The sequence below is a fragment of the Carettochelys insculpta genome, chromosome 22 (genome assembly GCF_033958435.1).
Source record: "Carettochelys insculpta isolate YL-2023 chromosome 22, ASM3395843v1, whole genome shotgun sequence".
In the NCBI taxonomy this organism is placed as follows: domain Eukaryota; kingdom Metazoa; phylum Chordata; order Testudines; family Carettochelyidae; genus Carettochelys; species Carettochelys insculpta.
This window is the reverse complement of record NC_134158.1, coordinates 13,512,669-13,528,175: the sequence shown is the minus strand read 5'-3', so window position 1 is coordinate 13,528,175 and position 15,507 is coordinate 13,512,669. Positions and strand designations below refer to the sequence as shown.

Genomic DNA, 15,507 nt, shown 5'->3' with positions numbered 1-15,507 from the left:
CGCGGTCGCACCATCTGCGGGCGTCTGGGGGAGGTAAATAAGGTGATGACGTGTTCCACTCCCCCCTCTGCGGCGCATGCTGGTGCGGCCCGCTCCCAGGCCAAGAGGGGAGGGGGGATGCGCGGAGGAGCTGTCCGCGGTGCTGGGCGCGGGGAGGGGAGGGGCGGAGAGGGTAGGTAGGGAGAGGAGGGGAGGGGGAGGGAGGAGGAGGAGAGGGGATGGAGGGGCAAGGTGGGGAGGGAGGGGGTAGGTGGAGAGAGGAGGAGGGGGACAGAAGGAGAGGGGTTCACAGCTGGGGGATACAGGTGTGACTGAAGCCTGTGGTGGGGTCACACTCTCACGGCCCCATCCCAGGGCCTAGCCATGTCCCTGGAGAAACCAGGCGCTGTCTCTGCTGGGCTGAGTGAGGGGGCTGATGGGACAGTGCGGTTCAGGGCAGGTGGCCTGCAGGGTGGCTCAGCCCCAGCCATGGGGAGGCTCAACCCTCCCCCAGCCACGTGGGACGAGACCGGGCGCCACCAGCTGGGTGCTGCACTCCACAGCTTCTAAACAACCCTTGGGCTACCTTGGGGGTCCCGCTCTTCCATTGGGCAGACTCAGCCCCTGAGCCAGCGCCCCCACCCCAGCTCCCGCTGGCCCTGTGCCCAAGCCACGGGCCCTGGAAACGATCGGCAGAGCAGGCTCTGGGATTGAGCACAAGGGAAACTGAGGCACGAGTCTAAACCCGGCCACCCCAGTAATGCCCATCCTGCCTTCCCAGCACACAGAGGAGCCAGGGCGCCCCAGGACAGACGTGGACAGGTGGATTTCAGTTCACACCCAGACCTGGCTGTAGCAGGGGATGGCCTGAACTGCCATGTGGCCAGCAGCAAATGACTGCCAGTGCTCCGAGCTGGGCAGGAGCCAGCCACACTGGCCGGCAGCTGCTGGGAGACAGGGGCGGGAAGGAGTCTCTTATTAGCTGGGAAAGGGCCTGGCCAGCTGGGCCAGGCCTGACATGACCAGCAGTGGCTGGCCTGGGCTGCAGCCTCGAGTGGTCAGTTCTCAGCCGGGCTCTTTGAACCCCCATCACCAGCTCTGCTCACTCGGGAGCCAGATGGGTTTCGCTGGAGCCACAAGTGGAGGGGGCGACCAGGAGGGAAGCTGATGGGACAGTGCAGGGGGACCAGGCGTCCAGGGAGGGGCATATGCAGGGCAGGGGAAGCTTGAGCTCTGAACAACAGATTGGCAGCACCTCTCATGTGTCCTTCCCTCTTCTGGCACAGAACCCAGGAGGCCGAGTTCCCAGACCCACTCCCACCCCGCTCAAACCACTGCAGCCCATTCTCCTTTCAGCACTGGTGAGAGAACCCAGGGGTCCTGGCTTCCAGCCCACCCTGCTCTAACCACTAGCCCCCACTCTCCACACACACACACACACATGCAATTCCAGGAGTCCCATTAGCTTGCTTTATTGCAGTGGATTCCCACACCCTATAGCAAAGGGGATCTCTGGGGGCTGGGACATCAAAGGGTCACAGCTGCAGGGGGCGGCTACTGCAGTGCCATGGGGAGCCCCTGGAAGGAGGGGTAGAGCTGCTGTCGGAGAGATCCTGACCTCTCAGTCCCCTCCCGTTGCAGATGGGGGGTGGGGGGAGTCTACTGGGGGAAACCCTTTGCATGATTTCTGCCAGATCAACCTGGGAAAAAGAGGTGGTGAAAGGGTTAAATGAGAGACAGACAAACAGACAGACATGCATGCACCCCTCCCCCCAGCCTACTTGCCCTGCTCCCAGATCCAGCAACTGCTAGAGGGGACAGGTCCTGCCCCATTCCTGTCCCCCGAGCCAGCCAGGCCCTGCCCTGGGGCTGGTGGGAGCCCACGCCCCCCGGAGGAGACAGGTCCTGCCCCATTCCCTGGCATTTCTCGTCTGTCAGACTTCCTGTTCTGGGAGCCTGCTGTAGCTGGGGTCTGTGATGGGCCAGGGCTCTCTGCTGGCCGAGTGGGGTGCCGCCATGAGGAGGGGCAGCGCTAGGGTGGCAGAGACCAAGCTTGGGACTGCAAAACCTCAGCACAACCCCCAACTCCCCCTCCAGAGAGATCCGGCCCCGACCCCACCCCCCTGCCAGAGCTGGGGAGAGAACCCAGGCATCCTGGCTCCCAGCCCCCACTCCCAGCCCAGCTCACCATCCTCCTCCTCCTCTGGGCAGGGTGGCACGTTGAGACACGGCTCCTTCTCCTGTACCTCCCGGGCCTGCTTGTCGATGGCCTGGCACCTGGCTATGGGTTTGCCCCAGAAGCTGACGTTCACCGACCCAGTGATCCCCACGCCCTGGGTCTCCATCCTGGTGGGAGGGGAGAGATTAGCACCAGGCCCAGACCCCCACCCCCAGCTCCTGCATCAGACCCATGGGGCCCCCAGCCCTGGTATCCCCACCCTCGGATCAGACCCCCGCCTCCCACCCATATACCCTGCTGGATCAGCCCCATGGTCTCCCCCAGCTGGGCATCCCTGCCCCTAGATCAGCCCCATGGCCCTGGTGTCTCCCCCATGCCGCACTTGGCTGCTCACACTTACGTGTATTTGGGGTATGTGGGTTCACAAACCCGCTTCCGGACCTTCACAGGATTCTCTCCGCAGGCCGGGACACAGAGCCCCCAGGGACTCCACTCTGACCACTGGCCCTGCCCTGGAGATCCAGCACAGAAAGCAGTCGGTGGGGAGCCCACTGAGCCTGGTACCCCACCTCCCCACCCCCAGCTCAGAGCCATGAGCTCCTCGAACATGGCGCCCCCCTGGATCAGAGCCATGGACTCTTCCAACCTGGCACCTCCCCCCCCCAACATTAGAGCAATGGACCACTCTGGTTGGTACCCCCTTGGTCACACCGGGGGCTCCTCCAGCTGGTACCCCTCCTGCCTCAGCTCGGACACTCACGTAGGCACAGATGCACGTTGTAGCAGCTGCGAAACTGGATATAAGGGCCATCACAGCGCTTCCCGTTGTGGGCGCGTCCCTCACAGGTCCGTGTCCGCTTCTGCTGCCCCACAATCTCCTGGCAGCGAATGTCCCCAGTGAAACCTGGCCTGGTGCAAAGGGACCACTCCCCCCACTCTGACCAGTGCCCATCCACTGGGGGGCAGGGAAGGGGAGACCCCAGAGACAGCAGAAGATGACTGTGAGTACTGCCACCAACATCCACCCATCAACCATTCATCCATCAACCCATCCACCCACCCACTGACCCAGCCATCCATTGAACCAACCATCCAGCCACTTGACCATCCATCCAGTGACCCACCCACCCACTGACCCAACTATCCATCCACCCAACCATCCATCCATTGACCCACCCACCCATTGACCCAACCATCCATCCACCCAACCATCCACCCATTGACCCACCCACCCATTGACCCAACCATCCATCCATTGACCCACCCACGCATTCACCATTCATCCATCAACCCAACCATCCACCTACTGACCCAACTATTCTTTCACCCTTTCATCTATCAACGCACCCATCCATCGACCTATTGATCCATCCACCCAACCATCTATCCATTCACCCACCCACCCACCCACTCGCTGATACACCCACCCATTCAGCCAATCATGTATACACCAATCATACATCCACTGACCCACCCACCCATCTGCCGACCCATCCACCCAACCATCCGTTCACTGACCCCCACTCCCCAGCTGTTCTTTTGCTCCATACCACCACCCTTCCACCTCTGGCCCCATCCCTCTATCTGCCCTCCACTCCAGGGACAAAGGGTGCCCCATCCACCCCATCTAGCGCTGTCTGTCCCTGCCCCCTTACCTGGGCAGGGGGTTTTGGTGTTGCAGAAATGTGACTGTGTATCGAGGCCTGGACAGTCCTTCCCACCATGCAGTGGAGGTGGGTTGGTACAAGTACGCTTATTTATTATCCGGCCAATGCCACAGGTCACAGAGCAGGGACTGAATGGCTTCCAGTCACTCCAGCCACCATCCACTGGGCAGGGCATAGTGTCATAGGGAAAGAAACACAGGTCAGCCTGGGAAACTGAGCCTGAAGGTCGGGGGAACAGGACCTGGCGCCTTCCCCTCTTGGGAGGTGCTGGCTTCCCTCTGGCCCCTGGGCAGAGGACTGGCTGGTGCGGGGATCATTCTCACCTGGGCAGTGGGGCAGCCCAGTGCAAAACTGGTCCTCACTGTTTGATCCAGAGCAGGGCAGTCCGGGAGGAATGACAGAAGGTGCGGGGCTGTTGCAAACACGCCAGCGTCGCTGCTTGGGTCTCTGCTCTGCTTCCTCTGGACTACAGGTGGCAGAACAGGGACCCCACTCCCCCCAGTGGCCCCAGTTACCATGAACTGCAGAGAAGGAGAAATCAGGCATCAGTGCCAGGAGAGGCAACTCACTCTCACCTGTCCCCTCTTCTCCCAGTCATCGTTCCTTCTACCCCCAGCCAACCACCCTCCCCACCCATCCAACCATCCCTTCCTACCCATCCCCCAATCCTCCCAGCCATCCCTTCACACCCGTCCCCACCACGACTTCTACCCCCAGCCAACCACCCCTCCTCATCCATTCCCACCCAGCTGTCCCTCCCTACCCTTCCCAACTCAACCAACCATCCTTTGACATCCATTCAATAGCCAACATCCCACCTATCTCACCACCATCTCTTCCTATCCCTCCAACCCCACACAACTGCCCTGCCCAACCCATCCCACCATCCCTTCACGTCTGTCCCACAGCCAATGGCCCATCTACCCCCACACGCCCATCCCTTCACATCCATCCCACAGCCAACGTCCCACCTATCTTCACACGCCCATCCCTTCACATACATCCCACAGCTAACGTCCATCTACCCCCAACCACCCATCCCTTCACGTCCACCCCACAGCCAATGCCCCATCTACCCCCACACGCCCATCCCTTCACTTCCATCCCACAGCCAATGCCCCATCTACCCCCACACGCCCATCCTTTCGCTTCCATCCCACAGCCAATGCCCCATCTACCCCCACACGCCCATCCCTTCACTTCCATCCCACAGCCAATGCCCCATCTACCCCCACACGCCCATCCCTTCGCTTCCATCCCACAGCCAATGCCCCATCTACCCCCACACGCCCATCACTGTGTCCTCCCATCTTTCAACCCATCCAGCCACCTGCTCATGCATTCCTGCCCCCAGCCAGCCAGCTGTCTACCCACCCACCCAACCCATCCATCCTTGCCCTTGTTCTCCCAGCCAGACACCCTTCCCACCCCACCCCATCCCTTCATCCTGCTCACTCACCCACCCAGCCCGATTCCCCCACACACAACCCCAGCCACCTATCAATGAATCCAGCCAACCAGTGATGCAGTTCCCCATCTAGCCATCCCTTCCCCACCCATCCCCTCCCCCACATTAGATACTCCACGCTCCCCTAGCTTTGGAAGAGAGGAGTGTGGAGCTAGAAGGGACCTCAAGAGGTCACCAAGTCCACTGCCTGCCCTGAGACAGGGCCAGGTCAGACTAGACCAACCCTGAAGGGGTTTGGACCCTCCCAAAAAGGGGATCCCACTGCCCCCCTCGAGACCCAGGTCCAGAGCTGCAGAGCCCAGACAGCTAGAAAGTTTATCCCGATATCTGACTTCCAGGCCCCTGGCTAAACTCCTTGCTGCTTGTCCTGCCTTCTGCAGTCATGGAGAAGGCCTGATCCCCAGCCTCTGCAGGGGAGGGCTTGATGTGCCCCCAGGCTGGTTACAGCTCTCTTCTCTGTGCACCAAACACCCCGTTTTGTTTAACCTTCCCTCGGGGTCCCCAACCCACTCCTCACCCTGGTGCCTCTCCTGTCTGTTCACATCTCACCCAGACCTGGCTCCAGCCCTCGCACGTGGGCCCTACCATGGCCCAACCCAGAGGGACCACCATCTCCATCCAACCTTGACCTCTTTCCCAGTGGCCTCCCAGTGTTTACTCATCACCAGTCTGGGTTGATGGGAACCCACTGAGAGTTTTCAGCCGGGGCATCGCCCAGCCAGCCAGGCCCCACTTTGCTTTTCTTGCCACCTTCTTGGCTTCAGGCTCTGCACAAGGCCATCTCAACTGGCGCCCAGTTGATTTCCGAGCACCCTTCCTTCCTTCCAGCCAGGGCTGACCCCTGGCCACCCCTCCCTGCCTGGGCTCAGCCACACGGTTTTATACGCTCACTCTGCACTCGGAGGGGGGGTGAGGGGGTGAGTGGACAGGGGAACGCTGGCTAGGGACCAGCCTTGGTGTGAGGCTGCCAGACCCCACTAGGTTCCCCCTCCTGGTCTGACCACGAATCTGAGTCGGGTCTTTGAGCCACTCATACAACTGTCTTCCTGCCCCATCCACAGGACAAGGTGGGGTGGCCGCCCCAGCCCTGCACTTCTGGGTCCCCCCGCCTTCCTATGGACGGGAGGGAGGATTATCTAGGGCAGGCATGGGTGCAGCTGCAGGGGGTTGCCTCCCCCTGCCCCCTCCCCACCCCACACTCACCCCACGGAGCGAGTGGCAGCCTTCCTGGCTCCCATGACTCTGCCTGGCTCTGAGCCACCCTCCTCTGTGCCCAGCTGCCCATGGAGGGTGGAGCTGAGCTCTGCACGGTGAGTGCAGGGGGGGATGGGGGGAGACAATCCCCCCGTAATCCCCAGGCAGGCTGGGTGGGGAGGGGACCAGGGCTCAGGGTGGGGGCTGAGCGGGGAAGGGCCAGTGCCGGCTGTGTGGGAGAGGGGTGCCTGGTGGAATGTGGGGGTGCCCCCCCCGGTAGCCCTGCCCACCTGTCCTAACCAGCTGCTGAGGGTGTCGGGGAGCCAATGCTAGAATAAAACCCACCCTGCCCCTGTCCCCCTCCAGCCCAGCCCCCCACCCAGCCAGTACTCACTGGGGCAGATCTTGTAGGTGTCGCAGGGCTGGGTCTCAGTGTCTTGACCGGGGCAGGACCCCCCACAGGCTGGCGCTGGCATGGCGCAGCTCCGCTCGCGTTTCTTCAACCCCTCAGCACACGTCACGGAGCAGGAGCCCCATGGGCCCCAGGCTGACCAACCCCCCATCACTGTGGGGGAGGGGTGGGGGGTCAGCCCCAGTTTGGGGAGGGGGGACCTGAGACAGACCCCTGCCCTTTCCAGCCACCTCCCTTCTAATCTGAGACCCCCCCACACTCCTCTCATGAGACCCCCGGCCCTATGCAGTCCTTCCCAGGGACACCCCCGGCCCCCATTTACGGGGACCCCTTCCCCATGACCCTTCCTGCCACCCCCCCAACTCCCCTCCCACAGTCCCCATCTGATGGGGCACCCACCTCCTCCCTCTCCCCTGTGACCTCCACCCCCACCACTGCCATGGGCCTCTCTGCAGCTCCCCGCCCCAGCCGGGATCAGCTGGCACAGGACGTTTCCATTTCCGGCTGGCTGGGAGCTGGGAGGCCCCATCATCCATCAGGGGGAAGTGAAAGTGCTGAGTGAGCGAGGGGCCCAGGCCGCTCTCGGCTGCTCCAGCCCTGGCCTCACCCCCCCTGGGCCGCTGTGGCAGGGGGGACCCCCCAGCAGGGCTGGAGCCCTGGATGTGGGGCAGGAGTCCCCAGCAGGGGGCGCTATGGGGCAGGGCCATGCGGCTCCAGCTGCAGGGTGAGGGGAAAGGGGCGCTAAAGGGCACAGTCATACAGGGTGCTGGCTGCAGGTGTGGGGTGGCTCCAGCAGGGGGCGCTGGAGCACAGGCGGCTCTGGCCATAGGGTGCTATTGGGCAGGGCGCTGGGGCAGTGGGCCCAGATGCTGCCCATGGGGCAGGGTGGTGCCCAGGAGGGGCGCCGAGCGCCGGGGCCCTGGCCGGGGGGACTCACCAGGGCAGCACTCCTGCATGCTGCAGGCCTGGCTCTCCCACCGCTTCTGCTCGCCACCGGGGCAGGTGCCCAGCCCCAGGCAGGTCTGGCTGCGCCGCTGCACCCCCTCTCTGCAGGACACCGAGCAGGCGCCCCAGGGCGACCAGGCGCTCCACTCCGCCGGCCTGCGGGCAGGGACAGGCTCAGCACCGAGGGCTGGGCAGGGACTGGGGTGGGGGGGTTGGGGCAGGACGCCCCGGAGCTGTGGGGCAGGGGCTCATTCACCAGCCAACCCAGCAGCTGCAGTGGGAATCCTGCAGGGACAAAGGCTGGCAGGGGTAGTGCAGGGTTGGGAGGCAGTCGAGGGACGTTGGCAGGCACTGGGGTGCACTCACTGGTAGGGGGTGCTGGAGCATGACTGGTACCCATACTCGGGGTTCATGCAGCACCGGGGGGTACCAGGGGGCTCTGGAGATACTGGAGGCTTGAGGGGGGAAACAGAGGAATTCTGAGAAATATGGGGGGCACTCACCAGCAGGGCTGGCAGGGGAGACTGGGGTGCACCTGGCACCCACACTTGGGGTTCATGCAGCACTGGGGGGTACCACAGGGCTCTGGGGGTACTGGGAGATACTGGGGGTATTGGGGGTTCTGGGGGTACTGGGGGTAAGGGGGAGGTACTGAGGGGTATCGGGGGTTCTGGGGGTACTGGGATGTACTGGGGGCATGGGGGAACTCTGGGGGGTACCAGGGAACGCAGGGGGTACTGGGAGGTATGGGGGAGCTCAGAGGGTTACCGGGGGCTGTGGGGGTACTGGGAGATACTGGGGATGGGGGAGCTCTGGGGGTGCGGGGGTATGGGGGGGTACTGGGGAGCTCTGGGGGTACTGGGAGGTACTGGGGATGGGGGAGCTCTGGGGGGTACTGGGAGGTACTGGGGATGGGAGGAGCTCTGGGGGTACTGGGGTGCTCTGGCGGTACTGGGAGGTACTGGGGATGGGAGGAGCTCTGGGGGGTGCTGGGGGGCTCTGGGGGTACCAGGGGTAAGAGGGAATCAGGGGATACTTGGGGCTCTGGGGGTACTGGGGGGGTACTGGGGATGGGGGAAGCTCTGGGGGGTACCGCGGCCTCTGGGGGTAGCAGGGGTTCGCGGGGTGCTGGGGATGGGGGGAGCTCTAGGGTGTGGTGGGGACACTCACCGGCAGGGGTGGCAGGGGGCGCCAGGATGCGCCTGGTACCCATACTTAGGGTTCATACAACAGTCCTCCTCTGGCACGTCCGCCCCCAGCAGGTCCTGGCAGGTGCCACCCTGGAATCGCTCATAGCAGAGCCCGCCCTGGGCACCTGTGCGAGGCAGGGGTGGGGTGAGACCAAACAGACAGACAGACAGATGCCCCCACCCCCACCCCGGCTCAGCCACAGGGACCCCCCAGCCCAGTACCTGCAGAGGGGGCCAGCGCCCAGCACAGGGCCAGCCAGAGGGCAGAGGTCGTGTCCCCCACCATGGGGCTGGGACAGACAGATGGCGGGAGTGGGGACCCGGCAGCTGCACAGACGCCTGGCAGGAGACTGAGCTGCAGGGCTGGGGGCGGGGGAGGAAATTCCCCTTACACACACACACCCTGGACTTCCCTCTAGCAATGATCTTGGAAGAGGGCGGGGAGAGGCGGGGGTTGGAGCTGCCCCCACCCTGGGCCTCTGCTGCCAGCTGCAGAGATGAGCTGGGAATTCAGCTCCTGGGAGGGGCTCCTCCCCACTTGCAGCTTTGCTCCTTGCTGGGCTGGGGGCACCATGGCGGGGGGCAGGGTCCAGCACCCACAGCCACCTCCCCACAGTGAGGTCTCAGGGCTCACTGCACTGGGGGGCTTTGTGCTCTGTGGCTCTGAGTACACAGAAAAGCCCCCCAAAATATCCATCACCCCCAACCCCAGCCCCCCCCAAACTGCCACCCCATTGCTATAACTGCCTGTCTTCTCCACTTGGGTCTGTTCCCCCACCTGAGGGACCCCCCAGCTGTTATCCCTCCCCAAATCCATCTCCCCCCGCACCATGCTGGGCCCCCCTCAGAGTGACCCCCCAGCCATTATCAGCTCCCTGTGCTCTCCCAAGGCAACCTGCTGCCAGGGACCGGGTTGGGGTGCCCTGGACAACCGGGAAGACCCCAGGCTGGAGCAGGCAGGGGCCACCCTGCCCCCTGGGAACCTGCAGTAAGATCCCACCCAGGCTCAGGCCCCGTAGCTCAGGGAGGGCCCACTCTGTGGGGCTGAAGGACCCCAGCCATTCAGACACCTACACCCTGTGCAGCCTATGGGGTCTCCCTCCACAGGACCCCAACCCAGCTCCATGGGGGGATGGGACACAGCCCCTCCCACTGCAGCAAAGAGCTATGTGGCTGTGTGCTCCCTGGTGTCTGGGAGCAAGAAAACCAACTGGGCCAGGGCCCCCCAGTGTGGGGAGAGCCCAAGGGGTGAACCCCTCGAGCTGCACTCAGTCTCCACACAGCCACGAAGACCAGGCATGAGGGGTAGTTGTGCACAGCTGGGCCAATGGGGTGGTTGGAGAGGGCTCAGGAGGTGGGGAGCCCAGGGCTGGGTGGGTGGGGGCTGGGGGTCGCGAGTGAGGAGCACGGGGGTGGGGGGGGACTCCAGAGAAGCTCTAGCTGAGTGACACCCACTTGGGATGTGGTCGCATGGATCATGGCCAGGATCCAGCCCATGGGTAGAGACAGGGGAAGCTGTTCCCAGGAAGCGGGAGCAGGTTCAGCAGCAGCAGAGCTGAGTGAGGCCGGAGCAGAACTTCTAGCGCAGCCCCCTGGAGCCGACAAGGAAACAGAGCAAGGCAGGGCCCCCAGCTGCTTCCTGGCCCTCCACCTCGCAGCAGGCCGGCCAGAGCACTCTGGGGCCACAGCCATGGCCATGGCCACGGTCACGGCCACACAGGTCCTGGGAATGGGGAAGGAGGAGACTTCCAGAGAAGTGAAGCCCCTGAGTCAGCATGGCCAGGACGGGCGGCAGCCACCGAGCTCTGCACAGCAGGAAGTGGGCGAAGGGCCAACTCAGGCACATACCAGGAGTCGGGGGGGGGCTCAAGCTGGGCTCCTGGAGGGACACTGGGAGGCATGGACACCACTAGGGCTGGGCAGGACAAGAGGGAGGGACCCCGGCCCAGACAGACTCCTGGCCAAGGGAGTCGCTTGGGTTTGGCTCACTGGAACCAACGTGCTGATTGTGAAGGTCACACAAAGTACACACGCTAAAGGCAGGAAGTGACCACAATGGCCTGTGAGGCTGCTGGGGACACAGGACAGACAGGCTGTGTTGAGCCCCTTGTGAAAGGAGAGAGACACCGGCCGGGTACAGAGGCCAGGGGAGGGAGAAGGCTGGGTGCTGAGTTAGCCAGGTGTGCAGGCGAGGACTGGTTTGGCCTGTTTCCCCCCTGCTCACCGGCAGAGCTCACAGCTGCTCCAGGAGGAATAGAAACCGAGAGGGAGCCGTGCTGGTCTAAACCCGATCAAAACAAAAAGCCGTCCAGGAGCACTCTGAAGACTAGCAAAATAATTCATTAGGTGATGAGCTTTCGCGGGACAGACCCACTTCTTCAGCCCAGGGCCAGACCAGAACAGACTCAATATTTAAGGTGCAGTTAATTTAATTTATTAATTTTCTCTGTGCCTTAAATATTGAGTCTGTTCTGGTCTGGCCCTGGGCTGAAGAAGTGGGTCTGTCCCGCGAAAGCTCATCACCTAATGAATTATTTTGCTAGTCTTCAAAGTGCTCCTGGACGGCTTCTTGTTCTGCTCCAGGAGGCGTCTCTTTCCCAGCTGTAAGCTGACTCCAGCGGATGCAGGAATCGCATGTGACAGGACCGGCGTGCGGGTCCTGAGCCGCAGCGGCTGAGCGCTCTGTCCACAGGCAAACCCGGTGGGAGCAGGCAGACGGGGGTCAGCAACTTCTTTACATTCCCCCACTGTGGGTGGGAAGTGTGTTGTGCTGCTAAGAAGCACACGGGACCTTTTCAGAGGCACAAGGCAAGAACGGTGCTTTTATTGAGAATACAGCACCATTACATTAGACGCGTGCGATAGACGCAGTCCACCCAGAGTAACACACACACACGCCCCGTCTTGTGGTTATTTATAGTCACCAAAGGTGGCTCACTCGGAGCCGCTGGCCAGATGGCTGAGAGGTGAGTGTGAGGCCAGGTGCTGTTGACGTGGGTCCCTGCGCTGGTGTTGACAAGATGAGAAGAGGAACCCAACCCTGTAGTGTGGCACACGTCTTTTATGGCTCTTCGTCCATAGTCCTGGTTCTGCCCAGGCACCATGAGTCACCAGTCAATGGCAGAGGGGTTCCGATACACATCCCAGGGAGCTGGAAGGGACCTCGGGAGGCCATTGACTCCCATCTCCTGCCCTCAGGATCAAGCACCCCCCGCCCATTTTTAAAATCTATTTGTCCAAGATCCCGAAACAGCCACCTCAAGGGTTGAGCTCAGGACCCGGGTTCAGCAGGTCAGCGCTCAACCCACTGAGCTACCCACTCCCTCCGGTTGACCCTTTCCCACTGCCCAGATCTGTGTGTGACTCATCACCTACCGCTGGGACTTCACCTTCCTCTCTGGGGCTGCGTCTGCCCCAGCCCCTTCCCTTCCTTCCTTCCAAGCAGGAAGAAGGGGATTTCAAAGACTGGGGGTTCCTTCAGAAAGGCCCCGTCCGCACGGGCGGCACACGATTCGAAAGCAGCACTTTTGAATCACTGCGGCTGCCATTATGCTAATGGGGTGCTGCATATTCATGTCAGCGCCTCCTTAGCATCTTCCAGCCTTGCCCATTACCATGCCCCTTGCAAAAAGAAGGGGCTAGCGCAGACGTAGCCTGCATGGGTCACTGCTGTAGCGTCCAATTCTCTTTGTGCTTCAGCCACCAAGTCTTTGTTGTCCAGACAAGCTGGATCCAGAGGGTAACTCTCAAAGCGTCCACACTCGCACTGCCAGGGGGCTCCCAGACCCCCACTGGCGCACAGACAGCACAAGGTTTACAGGCGAATACAGAGTAAAATGGAGTTTTCAATACAATATGGAATCTGGTACAAGGTGTCTATGAATGTAAAATAACCAACACAGGGTAATAGGAAGGTACAGAGGAGTATAAAACAACAAATCTCATGAGGAATACAAAAGTCTGTGGTCTATTAAAAAGATACAGGGTGATACAGGGGGATACAAAGATACACAGTAATACAAACTTTCCACTAACGGATACTACCTAGGGTTGCTACAGAGGTTTCTCTGGACAGATCTGAGAAGGCCAAACCAGGGCAAACTGCTTAAAACAGAGCTACCCAGCCTGGGGGTCCCTCACTCTAAGGCACCAAACCCGTCACCCGGAGCATGTCTGGTGCCGCGCTGGCCAGCAAGAATTCACACCAGCAATTTCCTCCAGCTTCCTTGTGCCACCACCAGCACCCTCCACACACAGACAGGAAGAAAGAACTACTCACACCAGATCCACACAGGTTTGTCCCCTCTCAAAGGCCCACCCACATCCCCAGGTCAATGTGCACCTCAGATATCCCCCAGAGGAGAACATGGGGCTGGCCCTTCAGAATCTAACAGCATAAGTGTTATTAAAAGAAAGAAAGGAAGAACAAACAAATAGGGTAAGAATAAAAATTTAAAGCCACCAAATTACATACGTCCATCACAAACTTCTCGGTTCAGGCTGCAGCAGATGGAATAAGCTGCTCTGATGAAAGTCTCTGCAGAGCATCCTCTGGTGGGGCAGGTCAGCGATCCTCCCCAGCTCAGCTCACGGCGGAGATGCTCCTGAAGAGACAAGCTGGACTGAAGACAAAGACAGAGGAACCCCAGGGCCCCCTTTCTACTCTTGCCCCGTGGAGGGAATTCCATTGTTCTCCCTGCATGGAAACATGGCCGAGATGGAGCCTGTCCCCTGAGCCAGTCCTCAGTCCATGGCCTCTTTGGGCCATCTGTCATTGTCAGTCTCCAGGGCTGCACCTCCACAACCAACCTCCTCCGATGCCCACAGGAGTCGAGTGCTGCTTCCCCTGCCCGGGGGCCTTTCCCGGCAGGTTGCCACACTCCTGCTGTGGCCCAGAGCCAACGCTTACAGCTCCACATTCGAAAGTGACAAACTCACGTGGTCAGCGGCGCAGCTCCAGTGATTCACCAGCCGTCCCCAGCCCCCCGCCCTGGCCCCTCGGCGCACAGCTTGGTGTACCCCCGGCCAGTGGCTGCACTAACATTCTGCATATTCCTTCCAAAATCCGGCCGCGTAGCAAGGCGAACCCTGCGGCTGGGCCTGTGAACGCAGGGGTGGCCCTGAGCAAGGGGTGCAGAGATGGACATGGTCTGACTGCTGGACTTATGACCCTGAGAGGAGATGGACGTGGCTCAACCTACCTGAGCTGGCTGAGGACCTCTGCTCTGGGGGTTGCCCAGATGAATTCCAAGTTACTCCTCTCCCTGTGCTTGGGGCCGGGGGAAGCTGAGCCTCGCAGAGGCTCCTGGGGCAGGGGTGTGTATTTTCCAGGTTACGGGGTGCAGCCTGGAGCCAGGTCTCTTGGAGGATGGAGACAAGCCCTAGATACAGGACCCAGCCCAGGCTGGTGCTGGCTGCTCCTGGTTACCCTTAGGGGGCAGCGGCTTGGGGACGTCGGTGCCGGGGGCTGGGTGTCCTGGGGCACTGTGGAAGGGGGTGCAGGACCGGAGCTGGCGGAGCTGCAGCCCAGGGTGTCAGTGCGAGACCCTCTCCCCGCAGGTTGCAGAGACACCCCCTGGAAGGGCTGAGCAGCATCTCAGACCAGTAGCGTCAAGGGGACACAGTCAGCAGAAACCCCAGAGTCCAGGAACGTGAGGAGGGGGCCCTCAATGCCCCCCTCTGCCAGCTCCTCCCCAGGGGCTCCCACTGGCATTGGGAACCAGCCCAGGCAGCCTTGCCCAGCAGTGCCCACGGGGAGAGGGCAGCGGCCCCAGCTGGAGCATGGAGCCGGGTGGCTAGCAGTGGGAGCTGCAGGTGCCAGAACTGCCCCCTCAACCCTCACCACTACCACCTGGGAACGCCACTGAGCAGAGAGCACCAGTGTCTGTCCATCTGTCCTGCACCACCCCCTTCTGTCCATCTGCCCTGTACACCTGCTGTCCGCCTGTACCTCCATCCTCACAATTCCCGTCGTCCACCTGTCTGGCCCCACACAGTCCCCGCCTGTCCATCCTGTCCCCCACTCCGCTCTGTCCCGGGGATAAAGGCTTTTCCCCTGGGGGCCGGACCCCGCAGGCCCCGGGCCCGAGCTGGAGCATCGGAATAGTCCCACACAGGGCCACGGGAGGGCGCCCCGGACCACAGAACTCAGCCGGCCATAAACCCTCTGCCTGCAAAGCCCGTGGGGCGCTGCGGCTCGGGAGTGGGGGGGCCCCAGCGGGGTTAGCTCCCTGCAAGGCCTCCTGGAGACCCCACCCTGCCCCCCTGCTGGCCCCCCCGATCTTCGCTGGGAGTTTTCTGGCCACCTCCAATTACCTCTCGGGACAGGTCCCCAGTGCTGGGGGATCCGCACCCCCAACCTCTACAGCCTTGCGGGGGAAGGGGATAAAAGGGAACCCAGGAGTCCAGCTCCCAGCCCCCCTCAAATGACCCTGGATTACAGCCTCGTTCCCCCCCAGAGAACCCAGGAGTCC

The 15,507-nt window shown here is 62.0% G+C and overlaps 1 protein-coding gene across 1 annotated transcript; it reads right to left on the bottom strand.

Moving 5' to 3' along the window:
• Positions 1 to 1,435: 1,435 nt before the first annotated feature.
• Positions 1,436 to 15,132, bottom strand: CFP (complement factor properdin). Its single transcript, XM_075017885.1, has 12 exons — positions 14,985 to 15,132; positions 13,973 to 14,043; positions 13,509 to 13,638; positions 9,015 to 9,159; positions 7,837 to 8,000; positions 6,882 to 7,052; positions 4,149 to 4,346; positions 3,814 to 3,987; positions 2,919 to 3,113; positions 2,559 to 2,670; positions 2,168 to 2,325; positions 1,436 to 1,679 (listed from the first exon to the last, which is right to left on the bottom strand). Exons 1-12 carry the CDS (start codon positions 15,130 to 15,132, stop codon positions 1,675 to 1,677), a joined length of 1,671 nt encoding a protein of 556 aa, XP_074873986.1. The 3' UTR covers positions 1,436 to 1,674.
• Between the last annotated feature and the right edge of the window lie 375 nt (positions 15,133 to 15,507).

Coding starts and splice junctions, on each gene's coding strand:
- CFP (XM_075017885.1), bottom strand. CDS start 15,132: ATGCTCCAGCTCGGGCCCGGGGCCTGCGGGGTCCGGCCCCCAGGGGAA. Junction 3,988..4,148: donor TGGGCTGCCCCACTGCCCAG/GTGAGAATGATC, acceptor TGCCCTGCCCAG/TGGATGGTGGCTGGAGTGAC. Junction 2,671..2,918: donor CAACGTGCATCTGTGCCTAC/GTGAGTGTCCGA, acceptor CTGGATCTCCAG/GGCAGGGCCAGTGGTCAGAG.